Raw genomic sequence first — 20545 nt, 5'->3', positions numbered from 1 at the left:
TGCAGTATGAAGGAAACATTGGCACTCGGCCATTTTTGTAGTTCTTTGTAGCTGTTTAATTTTTGAACATTTTTTAATAAAAGCACATTGCCATCAGCACATCAGCACTTGCAGCCTTCTCACTGTCTCCTTCCCGCCCGCCGTCTGGAACGTCTTCCTCCCCACACCGCTGAGTTCGGGCCCGCACGCCGTCGGGAACGTCTTCCTGCCCCCTCCCCCCGCTCCGGTCGTGCCCGCTCGCCGTCGGGAACGAACGAACGAACTTGTGAGCCCTGGCTGAAGCACTTTCACACAGATAGGAAGATGGTTTATTTAAGCTTTTCTTTGCTTATAAATGTTTATTCAGGTTGGATTTATTTGTATAATATTTGTAGAAGTATAAATAAGGATTTATTGTAGAATTTAATGACTTCCCTTCCCCCCCTCCCCCCCCACCTCGTTCTGGACGCCTAATTTGTAATCTGCGCCTGATTTTTTAATGTGTAGAACAGGTTTTTTCAGTTCTACAAAAATCTTCACTTACTCCATTCTAAGTTAGTTTGGAGTACGTTTTCACTGTGGAAACTTTCAAATCAGGCGTCAGTGGCCGGACACGCCCCCTTTTGAAGAAAAAATTGTGTTCCAAAGTAGAACTGTTCTACCTGACTAGAACTGCAGAAAAAAAAATGTGGAGAATTGTGATTTCTAAGATAGTCCATTCTCCACCAGTTGCTCCTAAAAATCAAGCGCAAATCATGTGGAAACTTGGGCCTTATAATATTTTAATTGCCTACCCACCACCTGGCAGCAGGTTGGCAGCCCATCTCCGCCCCCCGCTCACCCTTCCCGTCCCTCCATGTTGCAGATGGGGTTATTCGTTCATGGGATGTGAGCATCGCTGGCAAAGCCATCATTTATTGCCCATCCCTCATTGCCCTTGTGAAAGTGGTGGTGAGCGGCCTTCTTGAACCGCTGCAGTCCGTGTGGTGAAGATACTCCCTCAGTGCTATTAGAGAGGAAGTTCCAGGATTTTGACACAGCGCCGATGAAGGAATGGCGATGTATTTCCAAGTAAGGATAGTATGTGACTTGGGGGGGGAACTTGTTGGTGTTCCCATGTGCCTGCTGCCTTTGTCCTTCTAGGTGGTAGAGGTCACGGGTTCGAGAGGTGCTGCCGAAGAAGCCTTGGGGAGTTGGGGTCAGGGTCCACATTTTTTCAACTTACACTTCCCCTCACATCTCCAACCCACCCGTTCTCACCTCTGAAAATTCTGACCAATGTTTTAGGCTGCCCAATCTATTCAATCTCTTCTCATAGCACAACCCTTTCATCCTAGGGATCAATCTACTGAACCTCTGTTGCACCACCTCTAAGGCAAATATAGCCTTCCACATAAAAGGAGACCAAAACTGTACACAGTACTCGAGGTGTGTCTCACCAAAACCCTATACAACTGTTGCACAACTTCTTGTAATCCATCCCCCTTGCAATAAAGGCCAATATGTCATTTGCCATCCAAATTGCTTGCTTTGCTGCATACTAACTCTCTGTGCTTTCTGTACAAGGACACATAGGGGAGAAATTCGGGAGTGCTCCGTTTGGTGCGTTAACTTTAAAAGTTAAAAAAATTATCACCAGACGCTAATGATTTTCAGCTTTAAAGAAATTCGGGGTTTGCGCTCCAGGAAGGAAGTGGAGCGCTAAATAAGAACATAAGAACATAAAAATTTGGAACAGGAGTATCCCCATGGCTGATTTTCTACCTCAACTCCACTTTCCAGCACTGTGCTCATATCCCTTGATTCCCTTAATCAAGTGCTCCACTTCCTTCCTGGGGCGCAACAGGATGCAGGCGGGGCAGTAGGTGTGCAGCGCTGCACATTGGGCCATGCAGCTCTGCCGCATTTGAAGGCTCCTTCCCTCGCTTAAAGGGAAGGGTCATCGCTGCAGGCTCTGCATTGAAAACACTTACCTGGGCCCCAAAAGCAACCGTGATCTGGCCCGATCTGACCGATACACTGCAGCAGGGTGCTGGGCTGATCTATTGCAGCCGAAGAGAAATCTAAAAAAATGAGCAACACCATTTTTGAATTTTTTTTTACTTACCTCGGCCACCTCGCCTTTAACTTTTGCACCCGAAGCGCCTGGCCTCCCAATCAACACCTCCTGCAGCTACCGGTGTTTTCGTCTGGCGATGCTGCAGTAGACTGAACCGAATTTCGGGTCCGGGGCGTTACCAGAGTGATGTGCACAGCGATGATGTCGTGATCTCAGGGCAAAGGAGATCGGGGTACAACGTTCTACCGCCGCCACACAACAGGAGGCTAATTTCTAAGCCTGGCCTAGAAATTGGCTGCCTTAGCGCCTCCTGTTATTTCCTCCAGGGGGCGATAACAGAGCGCTAACTACTTACTACCGGGCGTGGGCGGGTTGGAGGGAGGATGAGATTCGGAGTTCCATTTTTAACAATTTAATTGCCCCATGCTCCAAACCCACCTGTTTTTTAGGGGAAAATTAATAGGCCCAAAATTGCAAGACTCACTTGAACAGAGTGCAGGTCAGAGCAGCCAATTTCTGATGCTCACAATTTTCCATACATCATTGATTTATAGCAAAATCAGGAGCGCTGTGAATCGGACATGCTGATCTCTGTGCCTGATTTTCCAATTAATGGGTAATTAATAGATATTCCATCAAACAAGCCTCAATGCTGGGAGTGGAGTCTTGCAATTTTGGGGCTAATATGTAAAGAGCATATCACTGTAACATACACTAAAGAAAATTGTCTTGTATTATTTTGGCATTTGAGAGCTGATTTTATGAATGCGCATGAACATCACACTTTGGCTGCAGATATCATGCAATCTTGGGTGCACTACCCATGATTTTCATTTTAATGAACAGAAAATTGAAGGGCTTGCATATATGATTCCCTGCCAATAACACACATTCATAAAATTGGTCTTATGGTCCAGAAACTTACGAGCGTAACATTAAAAAAAGGCTTGTGATAGAATCTTGTGATTGAGATGCATAAACATTTTTGATTCAGGTGCATAGATAATATTTCCAGCCCTTCAACCCTGCAACATCACTGCGCTCGTCCAATTCTGGCCTCTTGCACATCCCCAATTTTTTTTGCTCCATCTTTGGCAGCCGTGCCTTCAGCTGCCTAGACCCTAATCATTTGAATTCTCTCCCTAAACTTTATCGCCTCTCCATCTCTTTCTCTTCCTTTAAGATGCTCCTTACATCCTATCTCTGACAAATGCTTTTACTATGTTAAAGGCGCTCTATAAATGTAAGTTTTTGTTGTTGTTCGGTATTTAGAATTGCACCAATGAGCAAATTATTGAATACAATTCCCATTAAGATTTCAAGAGGCAAAATTCTGGAATAACATAGAATTGCTGGAAGTCCACAATAGATCCACCAGCATCAAAAAGCGAAGAAGTATTTTGTTTGAAAGCCTTTCATCAGAACAGGCAGAATTTATAAGGCTGAACAAAACAAAGGGGAAGGCAAGAAAAGCAGATAAAAGTGAAGAGTATCGAGATGCAAATTACTTTCACAAAGAATCAGCTTTTGGATATAATAGTATACAAACAGATTATAAAATGTTTGAAAGAAGTGAAAAATATTGGATGCTATACAAGGAACTCCTGTGAAAATACATTAGAAAGACAAATGATAAAATGGCTCCAATAGAGAAACAGGCTCACTCATTTAGTGCTCCTAAAGTGTTAGCAAATAATGTATAAAGTGAAGGGGAAGTTTAACTCATTTCCTCCTCTCCCCCCCGAACAAATCAGGTGGGGAGGCAATTAAAATAGCATGGGGGACTTAATGGCTTCCTGCCTAAACTGGCTGACTGCAATGAATTAATGCAAGAAATAAAAAGAATATTTATATCCTTTGGATGTCCCAAAGCACATCCCAGCCAATGAAGTACTATTGAAGTGTAGTCACTGTTGTAATGTAGGCAAACATGGCAACTAATTTGCACACAGCAAGGTCCCACAAACAGCAATGAGATGAATGACTACAAAATCTTTCTTTATTTTTTCCTTGGTGTTGGCCTGCTCACAGGAAGAACTCCCCTGTTATTTGAGTAGTGCCATGGGATCTTTTACATCCACCTAAGAGGCAGATGGGGCCTCGATTGCACTTCTCACCTGAAATGCACATCTAATAATGTAGCACTCTATCAATACTCCACTGAAGTGTCAACTTGGGTTATGTGCTTAAGGGGCCAAAATTGCCCCTCGCTGGGTTTGGAGTACATCATTCGAATTGGATGTTTTTTTTGCGCTAGTGCAGAATTGGCCTCCTTGAGGAAAAAAAATGTTTGTTGTGCTAATGGAGTGTTCTCACGACGGTCGCATGGTGCTCATGGGGTGCGGCGCTCAGCACATCAGCGCAACGCTGATGATGTCAGTGTCACACTGACGTGTCACAACATCCCTCCCCTTTTAAAGGGAAGGGCCGCTGCAAACTCAGCCGCCTCTTTAGTAGCGCCGACTGGGCCACCAGGGAGGGTGTCGGCTGGGCCGGTGGCCTGGCACCCCAGAGGGGTTGCCAGTCTGCATGCTGGCGGCCTGGCCACACCAGCGGCCGCTATTGTCAGGCCGATTGAAAAGTTGACCGACAGAAAAAAGATGGTGGTCGCTGCACTGCCACCTCCCCTTTAAGGGCGGCCGGGGCGCCATAGCCACCACAGATTCTTGCTGTCGATGGCATCGCCCTATGCCAACCTTGCGCCCCGGCGGGCTATTTCCCCCAAGGAGCGCAAAGGGGTCGGCGCAAGGTGATAAGGGGTCGGCACACACACCGATGTCGTCATCGCTATCTGTGCGCTGTGCCGATGCACTAATCGCGGGGTGCAGCGCAAACCACTTTTCGCCAGGGAACTCCGGGGGACATTCCACGCTGGTCGATGTGGCCGCTGTGCCCACGCACTAACTCATTAGTGCTCCATTAGCGCTGACCAGCAGTGCTAACTGGTCCTGTGCAAAGGGGCAATTTCAGCTCCTAAGTGTATAGTGTGTGACTTGAACCCGCAACCTTCTGACTTAGAGGTGACAGTGCTACTCCAGAATCAAAGCAGCATAAAGTTCAGGAGCTAACAAGAAGTGCATTGAAGAAGTTGGGTCTGGAAATGACAAAGATATGAGGTATGGGAAGAGACAAGAGATATTGTGGAGGTGGAAATAGACAATATGTAGGGTTGGAAGCCCACAGATTAAAAGGTATTGATAGTTTCACTAGATTATTAGGTTAAACAGAACCTATATTAGTTACCATAGAAAAATAACCTGGTAAATTTCCATGCAAGCTTATCAGTAGTATCCTGCTTCATTACAGAGGACAATAGTAATCTTTGTACATATACTGGTACTGCAATAATAATTTAAAGTATAATGTAAAGTAAATCTGTGGTTTTATGAGGTTTATTAGTGTGCAGCAAAGTTACAAAACCATTCTTGTCTCAATAAATATATTTATATTTTTGTTTCTAAACAGACGTGGTGTTCTTCATCTTCATGAAAGTACAGGGATCCATGACATTGGCAAGCCCAGGTGGCAACTCACCTGCTGCTTATTTGTGGTTATTGTCACCCTTTACTTCAGCCTGTGGAAGGGAGTTCGAACTTCTGGCAAGGTGATCCCACTATTCTGTTACATTCTAACATCAATGAATGTACATCGTACAGACGATTGGATAGAAATTGGACCTCGTTGCACTCGTTTCATAGTCTTAACATGGGCATAACTAGACCAATTTTGGATATCAATGTCCCATGCCTGAAGGACGCTTTCAACACATCCAACCTGATATTATGTCAGGCCATTTTTCAGGATGTCCCTGGATGCTGCCTAAAACAGGTGTTAGAGCCTTAAATAGAGAAATGAGGGTCCTTGCACTTGTTTTAAGTCCCCTCTTGGGTATGGGACATCGCAAAGTGGAGCAGGAGCCGGGCCTGCTCTAGTTCGGATTCTTCAGTGGCCACCAGCAAAAGGTTAGATTTGAAGAAAAAGAAATGTTAAAAAGATGTTGCTATGGAGCCAGGAGGAGCAGGAGTACTTCCCCTGACTCCACAGAATCCTGATCGGCCACCCCCTTCCTGCAACTGCACCCCCTCCAGTGACTTACCTTCAGGGCACTACCATCGAGGCAAGTTAACCAAAATTCATCTATTTAAAATAGGCGAACTGCCTAACAGATGCCGGTAGCTCACCCAACTACTATTTCAGATTTTCATCCCATTAGTATGGACTGCATTTGAACACAGGTTATAGAGATGAAAGGAAGTATGCAAATCCATTGCACAACATAGTCTGTGCTCCTTGCAAAACTTTATCTGTATTTCTAAATTAATTCTGAAATGATTCCACCACCATTAAATATTATTTTACATGGGTGAGCTTGCATGAGTGTAGTATGAAAAATCAGTGTTGCGGGAAGTTAAATTAACAATTACATCTATAGCATATGTAGAAAACTGCTACATCATCTCTTAACTATTTTTTTCTGTTCATGTTTCATCATCTTTATATGTACTTGTACATCTAATTTATTTTGGAGCTGTCTTGTGTTTATTTAGTGAAGGAAATAATAAATGTAATATTTAATTTATTCTTGTTTTAAATGCTATGAAGCTTCAATGTAGATGAAACCCAGTTTAAAAGAAATCAATAAAGTGTGAAAAAGTCTTAAGATTCAATTTGTTTAACCTTATATGCAACAGGTTGTCTGGGTTACTGCTACTATGCCATACGTGGTTCTTACTATCCTCCTACTTCGTGGAGTCACTCTCCCTGGAGCGATAGATGGAATCAAAGCATATCTAAGTGTTGACTTCTTACGTCTCCGTAAAGCCTCAGTAAGTCTTTAAGATCAGTGTCTTAATACTTCTGTTGTGTCCAGTTATAAAATAGGCATTGTTTTTTTTTCCTTTGTTAAAATATGGCTGCATGTAATTTATGTATACAGTAATGAACACATATGGTATTAAGGTAATAAAAACAGAAAATGCTGGAAATCTCAGCGGGTCAGGCAGCATCTGTGGAGAGAAACAGAGTTAATGTTTCGGGTCGTTGACCCTTCGTCAGAACTGGCGAATGTTCGAAATGAACAGATTCTTAAGAAGCACTGAAAGGGGGAGGGGAGGAAAGAACAAAAGGGAAGGTCTGTGATAGGGTGGAAGGCAGGAGAGATTTGAGAGATTTGGTATTAAGGTAATATAGTTTTGCTTTTCATACATTTTAAATACCCAGCAGGTTAAAAAAACACAATTAGAAAATTAACTTGGAGAAAAAGAAACAAAAGGTAAAAATTTAGATGGAAACACACAATTTATTTCAGTAATAAATAAAATACTGTAAAAGAAGAAGATCTGAAAAAAAACATAAAAAGCTGGAAACATACAGCAGGTCAACATCTAGACAAGTTAATGTTTTGCCAATGGGCCTTTCTTCAGAATAAATTTATTTTAAATCTACTTTATTTTAAATTGAGTCTAAACCTTTATTATTTTGAGTTTAAATTGTTTAATCTGACTAACATTATTCATGGAGGCACACGGTATTTTGTTTTGGATCTTCTGTTGTTTAGATTATAAAAGTAATGGAGGTGAATACCTCTAGCAATATTAAACTGGTTGTTGATAGCATCAAGCTATATATTAAATATCAGATTTTTATTTTGCATTACCAACGCTAATGCACTTTTTCATCCATTTTAATACAGAAGTCATTTGAAACTATTGTAGACATAATGATACACAGGCAGACAGCCAGTACTCTCTGGAACTTTCTCTGCAAACCTTTCTGTCTTCCCTTCACTTTCAAAAACCTTCTCAAAATCCATTTCTTCAACCTAACTTTCGATTATCCCCCAATGTTTCCCTTGCTGAAACAGTATCCGTCTCCTAACTCCTATTTGTGAAATACCTTGGAATGTTTTTTTGCATTCAGGATGTTATATAAATGTCAATTATTGTTGTTATTTAAGATGTCAGAAAAATGAAACTTCCAAAAGCCTATGCAATTGTTTTGAAATAGGCAAATCTCATCATTTGTAACTCAGGCATAAGTTGTCACTTTTCTCTGTACTGAAAGGACAATTCTACAATAAAACATTGATTATGCAACATGATAGAGGAAACCCGAAGCAGACAATGGAAGCTGATGGTAACCAATGTTCCATCGGAGCAGTTTGATCAGCTATTCAGGGAAGAATGGAAGAACCTCTTTTATATGACTCCTCTTACATTTTGTTTCTTTTCAAATATTTTGCCAGCTCAAGAATAGCTCAATAAAATTAGTTATCAAAATTGAGCTGTATGCAGGCAATTAGAGGCATCAAATTCATTAGACTGTTGATTGACTTGGCAAAATGCTAGAATAATAATCAGACTTTGAGCTGTTTAAACATAGATAACATATCACAGTCTGTGGCACATATGCTAGAGAAGAAATTCTGAGCATGTACTGTGTGGTGGAAAAACAACTAGAATCATAATGTTACAGCACAGAAACAGGCTCACTAAGTCCGCTCCAGTGTTTTTCTCCATATGACCCATTTAATCAGATCACTCTCCATACCCTTTAATATTCCAGTTTTTCAAATAAATTAAAGAATTTATGGACTCTGTTTCAACAATGGTTTGTGATAGAAATGTTCACATCCTAATCACTGATTGTGTAAAGAATTAGTTTCTAACCTTTTTGATTCTTTAATACAGAGAATAGTGGTCAACGGTTGTTTTTCGGACTGGACGAAGGTATACAGTGGTATTCCTCAGGGGTCGGTACTAGGACCACTCCTTTTCTTGATATTTTTTAATGACTTGGATATGGGTGTACAGGGCCCAATTTAAAAATTAGCAGATGACACAAATCTTGGAAGTATAGTGAACAGTGAGGAGGTTAGTGAAGACTTCAAGAAGAAATAGACAGGCTGGTGGAAGGAGAACACACGTGACAGGTGAAATTTAACGCTGAAAAGTGCAAAGTGATACATTTTGGTAGGAAGAATGAGGAGAGGCAATATAAACTAAAGGGTACAATTCTAAAGGGGGTGCAGGAACAGAGAGACCTGGGGCTTTAGCTGTACAAATTATTGTAGGTGGCAGGGCAGGTTAAGAAAGTGGTTAAAAAGCATATGGGATCCTGGGCTTTTAAATAGAGGCATATAATACAAAAGCAAGGAAGTTATGAACCACCTTTATAAAACACTGGTTCGGCCTCAACTGGAATATTATGTGGAATTCTGGGCACCACACTTTGGAAGGATGTGGAGGCCTTCGAGAGGGTGCAGAAAAGATTTATAAGAATAGTTCCAGGGATGAGGGACTTCAGTTACATGGATAGGCTGGGAGATTTGAAAGAGGTGTTCAAAATCATGAGGGGTCTAAACAGAGTAGATAGAGAGAAACTGTTCCCATTGGTGGAAGAGTCACGAACCAGAGGACACAGATTTAAGGTGATTGGCAGAAGAACCAAAGGCAACATGAGGGAAAACCTTTTTACGCAGCAAATGGTTAGGATCTGAAATGCACTGCCTGAAAGGGCGGTGGAGGCAGATTCAATCACGGCTTTGAAAAGGGAATTGGATAAGTACCTGAAGGAAAAGTAATTGCAGGGCTACAGGGAAAGGACGCGGGAGTGGGACTAGCTAAAGCACTCTTGCAGAGAGCCGGCATGGGCTCAATGGGCCAAATGGCCTCCTTCTGTGCTGTAACATTCTATGATTCAATGATTCTATGCAGATGCTAACGTATAAAACATTTTAGACAGTGGATTAGTTGTCTTAGTAATTTGTATGAAAAGAGGTAGATTCTTGTTTACTTTATGAAAGGAATTATATCATAGAAATTTACAGCACGGAAGGAGGGCATTTCGGCCCATTGTGTCCATGCCAGCCAACAAGAGGCTATCCAGTCCAATCCCACTTTCCAGCTCTAGGTCCGTAGCCCTGCAGGTTACAGCACTTTAAGTGCATATCCAAGTACTTTTCAAATGTGGTGAGGGTTTCTGCCTCTACCACACTTTCAGGCAGTGAGTTCCAGACCCCCACAACCCTCTGAGTGAAGAAATTTCCCTTCAAATCCCCTCTAAACCTTCTACCAATTACTTTAAATCTATGCCCCTTGGTTGTTGACCCCTCTGCGAAGGGAAATAGGCCCTTTCTATCCACTCTATCTAGGTCCCTCATAATTTTATACACTTCAATGAGGTCTCCCCTCAGCCTCCTCTGTTCCAAGAAAAACAAACCCAGCCTATCCAATCTGTCCTCATAGCTAAGATTATCCACTCCCGGCAACATCCTCGTAAATCTCGTTTGTACCCTATCCAGTGCAATCACATCCTTCCTGTAATACGGTGACCAGAACTACACGCAGTGCTCTAGCTGTGGCCTAACTAGTGTTTTATACAGTTCAAGCATAACCTCCCTGCTCTTGTATTTCATGCCTTGGCTAATAAAGGCAGGCATTCCATATGCCCTAGATAACCACCTTATCTACCTGGCCTGCTACCTTCAGGGATCTGTGGATATGCACTCCAAGGCCCCTTTGTTCCTCTACACTTCTCAGTACCCTACCATTTAATGTGTATTCCCTTTCCTTGTTAGCCTTCCCCAAATGCATTACTTCAAACTTCTCCGGATTACATTCCATTTGCCACTGTTCTGCTCACCTGACCAGTTGATTGATATCTTCCTGCTGACTATAGCTTTCTTCTTCATTATCAACCACACAGCCGATTTTAGTATCATCTGCAAAATCATACCTCCTATATTTAAATCTAGATCATTGATGTTTACTACAAAAAGCAAGGGACCTAGTACTGAGCCATGCGGAAACCCACTGGAAACAGCCTTCCAGTCACAAAAACATCCATCAACTATTACTCTCTGCTTCCTGCCTTTGCACCACTTTGCCCTGGACACCATGGGCTTTTACTTTCATGACCAGTCTGCCATGTGACCAGTCTGCCATATGGGACCTTATCAAAAACCTTGCTGAAATCCAAATACACTACATCAAATATACTTCCCTCATCGACCCTCATTATATAGAAGGAAAATTAATACATAGATAGCTTGTTATTTCCAATAACCATGATGTTAATTATTGTGGAAAGGAGACATTTTACAGCTACTTTAAAATGATATTCCTGAGAAAGGTGACATTTGCTTTAATTACTTTATTTTCTTGGAGAAGTTGCCATGGAAATGTATCCTGACTCTTCAATAGCATCGATACCAGCTTTATGTTTTCAATGTCAATAGCTGATCAATATTGAATAATTCAATCCATTTTCAGTAAGGTATTTCTGTAAATTTATTGACTGCCTGCACGTAGTGCTTTACTCCACAGTTGTGTTCATACTAATCTGTTGAACTTGTGCAAGCAAACGCATATAAAAGATGGCAATTTATGCATCCTTTCCCTGATTGCCAATAACTAAACATGGAGCAGTAACCTACAAAACAGATTGTACAGATGCACACCGCGACAATTTACAAAATTGCCCTTATTTTAATATTGTCTTTCATCTCTGTACTGAATAGGTTCCTGCAATTATCTCTAATAACAGCTCTTTTTCTCTCCTTTGTGTATCTGTTTTGTTCTTAGGTTTGGATAGATGCAGCCACACAGATATGTTTCTCGCTTGGAGTGGGTTTTGGTGTACTAATAGCATTTGCAAGCTATAACACATTTAATAACAATTGCTACAGGTAGGCTATGTTGCTAGCTTTGGTTTCTTTGTTTAATGCTTCTTATACCTTATGGAGTATTCAAAAGCTTGCCTAAAGATTGGCTGTCTATTAGTTAACACCATCAGGGTTGTTCTCTTCCAGTTATCTTATCAAGAGCCAAAACTGATTCCCTCTCTGCTATTTTGGGCACTTTTTGTGACTTCAAAACTGGGCACTACATGGCTCGATTTAACCCCCACAGACTTTGAAATAACCTCCTGACTGGGAGGAGGGATGTTTATTTTGTTGCTTCTGCACAGTTAGGGAATTGATCCCTGCTCTAGATCAGGAAATTATGGCAATCTCCGTTCTCTTAGCTGATACATTGTTTTCTTCGTTGTGAATTTTTTCTGATGCCATTTGGAGATGAATATAATGTCATTTGAGAAACAATATATTGTATTTTATTATTGTTAATCAAAAGGCACATTACATTTATGATATATTAAAGATATGGGATCACATGACAAGATTTGTAATAAATTACAGGAGAATTCACTATCTTGTAGATAATACATTTATATTTTGAATATACAATATTGTATTCTGCTATGTGTTTTACCAATAGGTGCCTTGTGGAGGTAAATTATTTTGGTATGTCTACTTACCTGGGTTATCAAATTGTTATGTTGAGTATTTTGTGCTCCCTGGGTCAACTGAAAATTCACGTAAACTTTCCCTGCAATGATCCAATTGGGTCAAACTTCAACGATGTGTCTTCTAATAGGCTGAAAAGTTGACCTTTAGATTAGATTTCAGCCAAGCAAAGAAAGATTTGGAATAATATGGATCTCAGATCAAAAATAGGAGGACGTTAGAGGCAGGCAACTTTATCAGATAAAAAGAAATGGGTAGAATTTCTGCAGAGTTCTCCTGATCCCACGCCCCATAAATTTGGTAGAAGATGGATGGAGACCGTCACCGAAACACGCAAACGGTCATTTCTCCAGGGTTTCTAACAATCTTCCACTAAATGTATGGTGGGAAATCAGGAGATTCTAGATGAAAATAGATAAGAAATAAGATAAAATCAAAGCTAAAATGAAGAAGCTGAAGAAAGAATACCCATAGGAGGAAAGGAGGAAGCAGATGGTTTAATCATTTAACATTTTTATAAGTAGATCTCTCATCGCATTAATCAATGCAAGTTGAAGAGACATTTCTTTCATCTGCATCTGTTCTATTTTCATGTTCCTTTTGTCTTTTTCTTTCCTCTTCTGCTTGTTTCGGTGTTATTTTCTGTGTATGTCTGTTTTTTCTATAATATTAGGTGCTAAGTGGTGCATGTGGGTCATGGGCTTATAGCACTTGGAATGTTCTTGTAGTTTGTCGATCCATTATAGTGAAAAGTATTACACCTGTTAGTGTACAATTACTAATACACTCTCTAGTTGTGTCTACCCATGGCTGCTCCTTTGTCTTGTGCCCATCATGGCTGTAAAACATACATGGACTATAAGGGTCACCCGTAACACATTGCCATTTGTGTGTTCTCCTTTCCTGTATTCTATAGCATTCCATGGAAATATAAGCAATCTGCACTCATTGTAGAACATGTATCAGCTTGTTGTATTCATGCTGTGTACCTCATGGTTATATCCTTTTAGACAGTCTAGCTCCTACTTGTCATCGTCACTGTGTGTTCGCTCAGTATTGTGGTCTGTCTGTCTCTTGCCCTCTGCCTGTGCACCGCTGTATGCTTGCCATCCTATAGCACTATCACTGTTTGTTCTGCCTGTTTCTCAATGAACGGGGTTGAGTTCTTGTGTTCACATCTCTCCTGTTCAGGTTGTCCATCCATCTGCAGTAACTGAAACTTTGAAAAACAGTCTCTTTTCTAGTATAGAGCTGAGAAACACATTTGGGCTGGAAATTTGATTGGAGAATTCTTAAGACGCTAATATCAGGCGGTCGCTAAATTTAGTACCAGAAAATGGTTCGCGACGGGAGCCATAAAATTCAGTTGTTGTGCCCTGACAGTGGAGTGGAACACTAAGGGAAGCATTCCACACTTCTCTTAGAGTGCTAGGCCGGGTGAGCATCTGAATATCCCATGCTAAAGAGTTGGCTTCATAGCTTCCCTGCAAAAAAAGAATCGGAACAAAAAACACAAAAAACATTCCCTATACGTTACTCACACTAAATAAAATTAAATCGCAAAATAAAATCAACCTCATGCAGTCATTCCTTATCTTAGCGCCCCGGGACAGCTCTGCACGCCAGCAATTTATGGCAGTGTCACTCTGGGGTACTACGGGTGCAACACAAGTCAAATTTTGCATCCACACTGAGGGTGTTGCACATCGGCACTACGCTCCCGGGCGATACTCCTCAGCACTGCTGGTACTGGCACACTGAATTTGCTGAGCGCCGCTAATGCTAGCGCTCATGGCTGCAAACCCTTTAAGGGGCGCTATCCAACTGAATTTCTCCCCCTTAAAGTGCAATTCCAATAGGACAAGCACTTTAAAAGAGAAAAGTGCCAATTTTGTTAGGACACTGGCAGCAGAGGACAAAGGTGTGTTTTGGAGAAGTTGGTTGGGTGGGGCGAGGAGGTGGGTAGAAGTCTGATGCCTGAATTGTGCCAACATGTTTTTGGCAGTGGAGAGTGGAGGTCAGCTGGTGGCCAGATGCCCAATGGTTGAGGTCACAAATTGTGCTATCGAGAAGCGAGAGAGCAATTTACACAGGTGGATAACCCAAGGTTAAACATCTTCTACCTAAGGAAGTGGTGACAGAAGTCTTGGGGTTTGGAGGCCCGCAGGCTAGGAAGCCAGAAATCTTTGCTGAAGGACTGGAATGTGGAATCAGCAGGATATGAGGGGAACAAGTTAGACAGATGGCCTGAGGCTGAATGCCTGAGGGATGGAAGAGGGAGGAAGGAGGGAGATAAGAATGGGAAGGGATAAAGAAAAAGAGGGGGCTGAGATGGGGAAAGGGGTTACAGGAAGAAGGGGAAGCAGAGAGAGGAGGGGAGGTGAATGTATACAAAATGTAGCTGAGCAATTGGGCTAAAGTGCTGGAGGGTCAGAATTCAGCTGTTGATCAGAAAATTTAAGTGAAAGCGGAGGCCATAATTATTTTAGATAGCAGGTTAGACAGCTTGGCCAGGAACAAAGTAAAAAGCACTTTATTCACCTTTACCAAGATATCCGTGATGCTCCAGCAATTGCATTGGTGCAGCGTCACACACTGTCAGATATTAGTAATCAGCAAAAGTTAAAATAAGCAGATATTAATGGCAGTTGATTAATGAGTCTTCTAATGTCATGGGGCGCCACACTTACGATATCGAGTCACGTTGTGTTATACTCACAGCACCACCTACAGTGGCAATACCATTACATTGTTGCAACCACACACCATATTTTATATATAATAAAGTGGCTAGATTTAGGCATTTAGGCATGCGTTTAAGCTGCGGGGTGACCATCTCCTGAAATGTGCTATCCATGTAGCTCTCAGCCTCGCGGATGCACCGTATTGACTCCAGCTGCTGCTCAAGCTCTGATACGCAGAGCCCGAGTAGTTGAAGCTGGGGACGCCTCCTGCACACATGGTTGTCTAGGCCGTGCGAAGCGTCCAGGACTTGCCACATGCCGCAGGATGTGCACTCCACTTGACTGAGCTGCCCTACCATCCCTCTAGTTAGACTCATCTAGTTTAAAATCTAATTAAAAAGAAATAGAGCAAAGAGAGATATTTACCAACTCACCGACCTCTGGCCTCCCGAACTCACCGATCTCTGTGGCCTCCCAAAGTCTCGGACTCCTGGCCTCCTGAACTCACCGACCTCTCAGACCTCTTGGACCTCCGAACTCCCGACCTCTCGGATCTCCGAACTCCCGACCTCCTGAACTCACGGACTCTCCCACTCTCGGACTCCCCAAGCACATGGATTCTCCCGCTCTCAGACTCTCCCGAACTCACGGACTCTCTCGCTCTCGGACTCCCCAAGCACATGGAATCTCCTGCTCTCAGACTCTCCCGAACTCATGGACTCTCCCGCTCTTGGATTCTCCTGAACTCACAGATTCTCTCGCTCTCGGATTCTCCCGAACTCACGGACACTCCCGCTCTCGGATTCTCCCGAACTCACGGACACTCCCGCTCTCGGACTCTCCCGTACTCACGGACACTCCCGCTCTCGGACTCTCCCGTACTCACGGACACTCCCGCACTCGGACTCTCCCGAACTCACGGACTCGCACAAACGGAGTTCCCTTTATTAACAATGAGAATATGGCATTGTGATTGGTTGTCCAGGCCCACGTGACTGCAGCTTGGACTTGCGTACCTCGAAGACAGGTGTCCATGCGCTGCGCAGCAAATCTAGGTCTCTGACCGGGATCTTATGTCTCTCCGGGACCAACAGATTCATAGATTCATAGATTTTTTTCAGGTTGGAGGCATTTGTACGAAGGAAACCTCCAACCTCGATTTTAGGTCCATTGTTTTTACATTTAACTAGAAAAACTGACCAGAAGAAATCTTCATGAACACATTTGCAATATTGTTACACGTTGCAGCCAAAAGATTTCTTTCCAAAATATATCTTAACCTCAACCTCAGAAGAACACGCCTTAAGTGTTTATTTACAGAGCAACGGTAACTACATTTTAGAAGTAATTCATTGGTTGTGAAGCACTTTGGGACATCCTGAGTACATAAAAGGGGTTATGTAAATGCAAGTTGCTGTTCTTCTTCTGTATATCATCTTTTCTACCCCTCATGAGCCATCTTTCTGGGCTCTCTGAATAAAGTTGCCATCAGGTGCAGGCGAGGCCTCAGACCTCTGTGCTCAATAACAGAAGGCGATGCCCGACGTGAATCAGTGCAGTGGCTGGGAAGAGAGGGAAGGAGGACCAAAGGGGCCATGCCACCTAGTCTGGGCACTGCTGTTTTGAGTTGCTATTTTTATGGCACCTAGAGTGGGTTTGGTGTACCCCCATCTTCTTTCTTGTATCTGTTACTTTGTGGAGTGAGTGGTGGAATTAGTGAAGGTGTCTTGCCTAGAGATCCAAACTGCTTGTTACTTTTACAGCCTTAGACGGAAGCCATGCATCGTTTGCTGTAACTGACATGTCCCACACAGATACTTACTTTGCATGTTTGGGAGTTTTTAAACATATCGGGAGGATGTTTCTTCTCACCACTACAGATGCAGCGTTCAAAATCCGGAACCCTCGGGATCGAGGCCGTTCCGGATTCTGCATTTTTCCGGACTTCAGAACTCTGGATTTTCGATGCTGCATCTGCAAAGTCTGTGCTACACATCATAGATGGCCCTCAATTCCTCCCTTCCCCGCAAGATTCAAATTACATTTGACTCTCCCTTTTTGTTTTCAGGGATGCCATCATTACAAGTTTCGTCAACTCCGTGACAAGCTTCTTCTCTGGTTTTGTTGTCTTCTCTTTCTTGGGCTACATGTCAAAGCGACATGGAGTGGCTCTGGAGGATGTGGCCACTGGAGGTGAGGTCATAGAGCTAATTTTGCCAGTCTGCAACGTCGTTTATCATAGAGTACACCAAATAGAACCATAGAAACATAGAAAATAGGTGCAAGATTAGACCATTCGGCCCTTCGAGCCTGCACCACCATTCAATAAGATCATGGCTGATCATTGACCTCAGTACCCCTTTCCTGCTTTCTCTCCATACCCTTGATCTCTTTAGCCGTAAGGGCCACATCTAACTCCCTCTTAAATATATCTAACGAACTGGCATTAACAACTTTCTGCGGCAGAGAATTCCACAAGTTAACAACTCTCTGAATGAAGAAGTTTCTCCTCATCTCGGTCCTAAATGGCTTACCCCTTATCCTTAGATTGTGACCCCTGGTTCTGGACTCCCCCAACATCGGGAACATTCTTCCTGCATCGAACCTGTCCAGTCCCATTTTATATGTTTCTACGAGATCCCCTCTCTTTCTTCTAAACTCTAGTGAATACAGGCCCAGTCGATCCAGTCTTTCCCCATATGTCAGTCCTGCCATTCCGGAAATCAGTCTGGTGAACCTTCGCTGCACTCTCTCAATAGCAAGAATGTCCTTCCTCAGATTAGGAGACCAAAACTGAACACAATACTCAAGGTGTGGTCTCACCAAGGCCCTGTACAGCTGCAGCAAGACCTCCCTGCTTCTATACTCAAATCCCCTAGCTATGAAGGCCAACATGCCATTTGCCTTCTTCACCGCCTGCTGTACCTGCATGCCAACCTTCAATGACTGATGTACAATGACACCCAGGTCTCGTTGCAACTCCCCTTTTCCTAATATGCCGCCATTCAGATAATATTCTGCCTATGTGTTTTTGCCACCAAAGTGGATAACCTCACATTTATCCACATTATACTGCATCTGCCTTATATTTGCCCACTCACCTAACCTGTCCAAGTCACCCTACAGCCTCTTAGCATCCTCCTCACAGCTCACACCACCATCCAGCTTAGTGTCATCTGCAAACTTGGAGATATTACTCTCAGTTCCTTCATCTAAATCATTGATGTATATTGTAAATAGCTGGGGTCCCAGCACTGAGCCCTGCAGCACCCCACTAGTCACTGCCTGCCATTCTGAAAAATACCTGTTTATCCCGACTCTCTGCTTCCTGTCTGCCAACCAGTTCTCTATCCACGTCAATACATTACTCCCAATACCATGTACTTTAATTTTGCACAACAATCTCTTGTGCGAGACCTTGTCAAAAGCCTTTTGAAAGTCCAAATACACCACATCCACTGGTTCTCCCTTGCCCACTCTACTAGTTACATCCTCAAAGAATTCTAGAAGATTTGTCAAACATGATTTCCCTTTCATAAATCCATGCTGACTTGGACTGATCCTGTCACTGCTTTCCAAATGTGCAGCTATTTCATCTTTAATAATTGATTCCAACATTTTCCCCACTACTGATGTCAGGCTAACTGGTCTATAATTTCCCTTTTCTCTCTCCCTCCTTTTTTAAAAAGTGGTATTACATTAGCTACCCTCCAGTCCATAGGAACTGATCCAGTGTCAATAGATTGTTGGAAAGTGATCACAAATGCATCCACTATTTCTAGGGCCAGTTCCTTAAGTACTCTGGGATGCAGACAATCAGGCCCCAGGGATTTATCAGCCTTCAATCCCATCAATTTCCTTAACACAATTTCCTGACTAATAAGGATTTCCTTCAGTTCTTCCTTCTCGTTCGGTCCCCTAGTATTTCCGAAATGTTATTTGTGTCTTCCTTCATGAAGACAGAACTAAAGTATTTGTTCAATTGGTCTGCCATTTCTTTGTTCCCCATTTTGTGTGCAACAAAATAAACACTTGGATCAGTGCAGTTTAGCTTCACCATTTTCTTTGCAGGTGAAGAATCTTATAATGTTAATCTGTGAGAAATTCTATTTATGAAATGAATGAGAATAAGATCACAATTTACAGATGATTAAATCATAAAAACAAATCCACCAATGTTTGTTTTAAGGAGCTCTAATCCACAAACCACTAGAATGATTACACACCATTTTTTCATTGCACAATTAATTTTTCATGAAGTTAGAAAATCTTGATTCATAGAAACATAGAAACATAGAAAATAGGTGCAGGAGTAGGCCATCTGGCCCTTCGAGCCTGCACCATCATTCAATAAGATCATGGCTGATCATTCCTTCAGTACCTCGTTCCTGCTTTCTCTCCATACCCCTTGATCCCTTTAGCCGCAAGGGCCATATCTAATTCCCTCTTGAATATATCCAATGAACTGGCATCACAACTCTCTGCAGTAGGGAATTCCACAGGTTAACAACTCTCTGAGTGAAGAAGTTCCTCCTCATCTCAATCCTAAATGGCTTACCCCTTATCCTTAGACTATGTCCCCTGGTTCTGGACTTCCCCAACATCGGGAACATTCTTCCTGCATCTAACCTGTCCAGTCCCGTCAGAATTTTATATGTTTCTATGAGATCCCCTCTCATTCTTCTGAACTCCAGTGAATACAGGCCCAGTCGATCCAGTCTCTCCTCATATGTCAGTCCTGCCATCCCGGGACTCAGTCTGGTGAACCTTCGCTGCACTCCCTCAATAGCAAGAACATCCTTTCTCTTTGTTTTTTTTTACAATTTGCTCTAATGAAGGTGCTGACTTATACTGGGCTATAGCAGCAACACCCAATGAACTAACCATCATGTGCGAGTCTAGACAGTGACTGTCTGTGCTCTCTTCCACTGTGAAGGATGAAACTGAACTCGGGGTTGAATAGGGTGCGAAGGTTAAATGGTTATTGGTCCCTTAGACCAGCCAGGATTGAATTTGTTTCCCTCCACTAGATTCTTAGTATATATATTTTTTATTGCTTTGTTGTTGAGGTTCCAGTACTATCAATGACGAGCCTCCAATCACTTGCTATGACACTGAGAACATATGTACAACATTGCTGCACCCAGAAGTTGGACAAAATACCACTTTGCAGGTGTATGTGACAATCGTAGCATGCTGAAAATACTGCCATCCTCCTCCCATTCCCCTCTGAAGGAAACTCAGAATCTAGAATGGTTAGCATCAAGCTGGTTTGGGTCTCAATATATATAGTTTGATTCATTCTTAAACCTGATATCCATCTCCTTCCACTTGAACTTTACATCGTCACAAAGCAGCGCCGGAAACAATCATGGAGAAGTCTGGTGTTTGCACTATTCAGTGTGGTGGGAGAAGATGTGGAGACCAATCAGAAAATATGAGCAGGACTATTCTGAAGTTTGATTAGTGCAAAATAACTTTCATCTTGACAATAAAAGGGCCCTTTCTTTCAAAATG

The 20545-nt window shown here is 42.5% G+C and overlaps 1 protein-coding gene across 1 annotated transcript in view; it reads left to right on the top strand.

The window, feature by feature from the left end:
* LOC139264094 (sodium-dependent dopamine transporter-like) overlaps positions 1-20545 on the top strand; it is a 90967-nt gene that overhangs the window by 7607 nt on the left and 62815 nt on the right. Inside the window, exons 4-7 of the mRNA XM_070880185.1 lie at positions 5504-5642; positions 6730-6864; positions 11623-11726; positions 17097-17221. Of these exons, the coding sequence (XP_070736286.1) occupies positions 5504-5642; positions 6730-6864; positions 11623-11726; positions 17097-17221 (503 nt within the window). The remainder of the gene's footprint in view (positions 1-5503; positions 5643-6729; positions 6865-11622; positions 11727-17096; positions 17222-20545) is intronic.

The sequence above is a fragment of the Pristiophorus japonicus genome, chromosome 5 (genome assembly GCF_044704955.1).
Source record: "Pristiophorus japonicus isolate sPriJap1 chromosome 5, sPriJap1.hap1, whole genome shotgun sequence".
NCBI classification, from domain to species: domain Eukaryota; kingdom Metazoa; phylum Chordata; class Chondrichthyes; family Pristiophoridae; genus Pristiophorus; species Pristiophorus japonicus.
The sequence above is the reverse complement of the archived record's forward strand: the minus strand, read 5'-3'. Positions and strand labels throughout refer to the sequence as shown.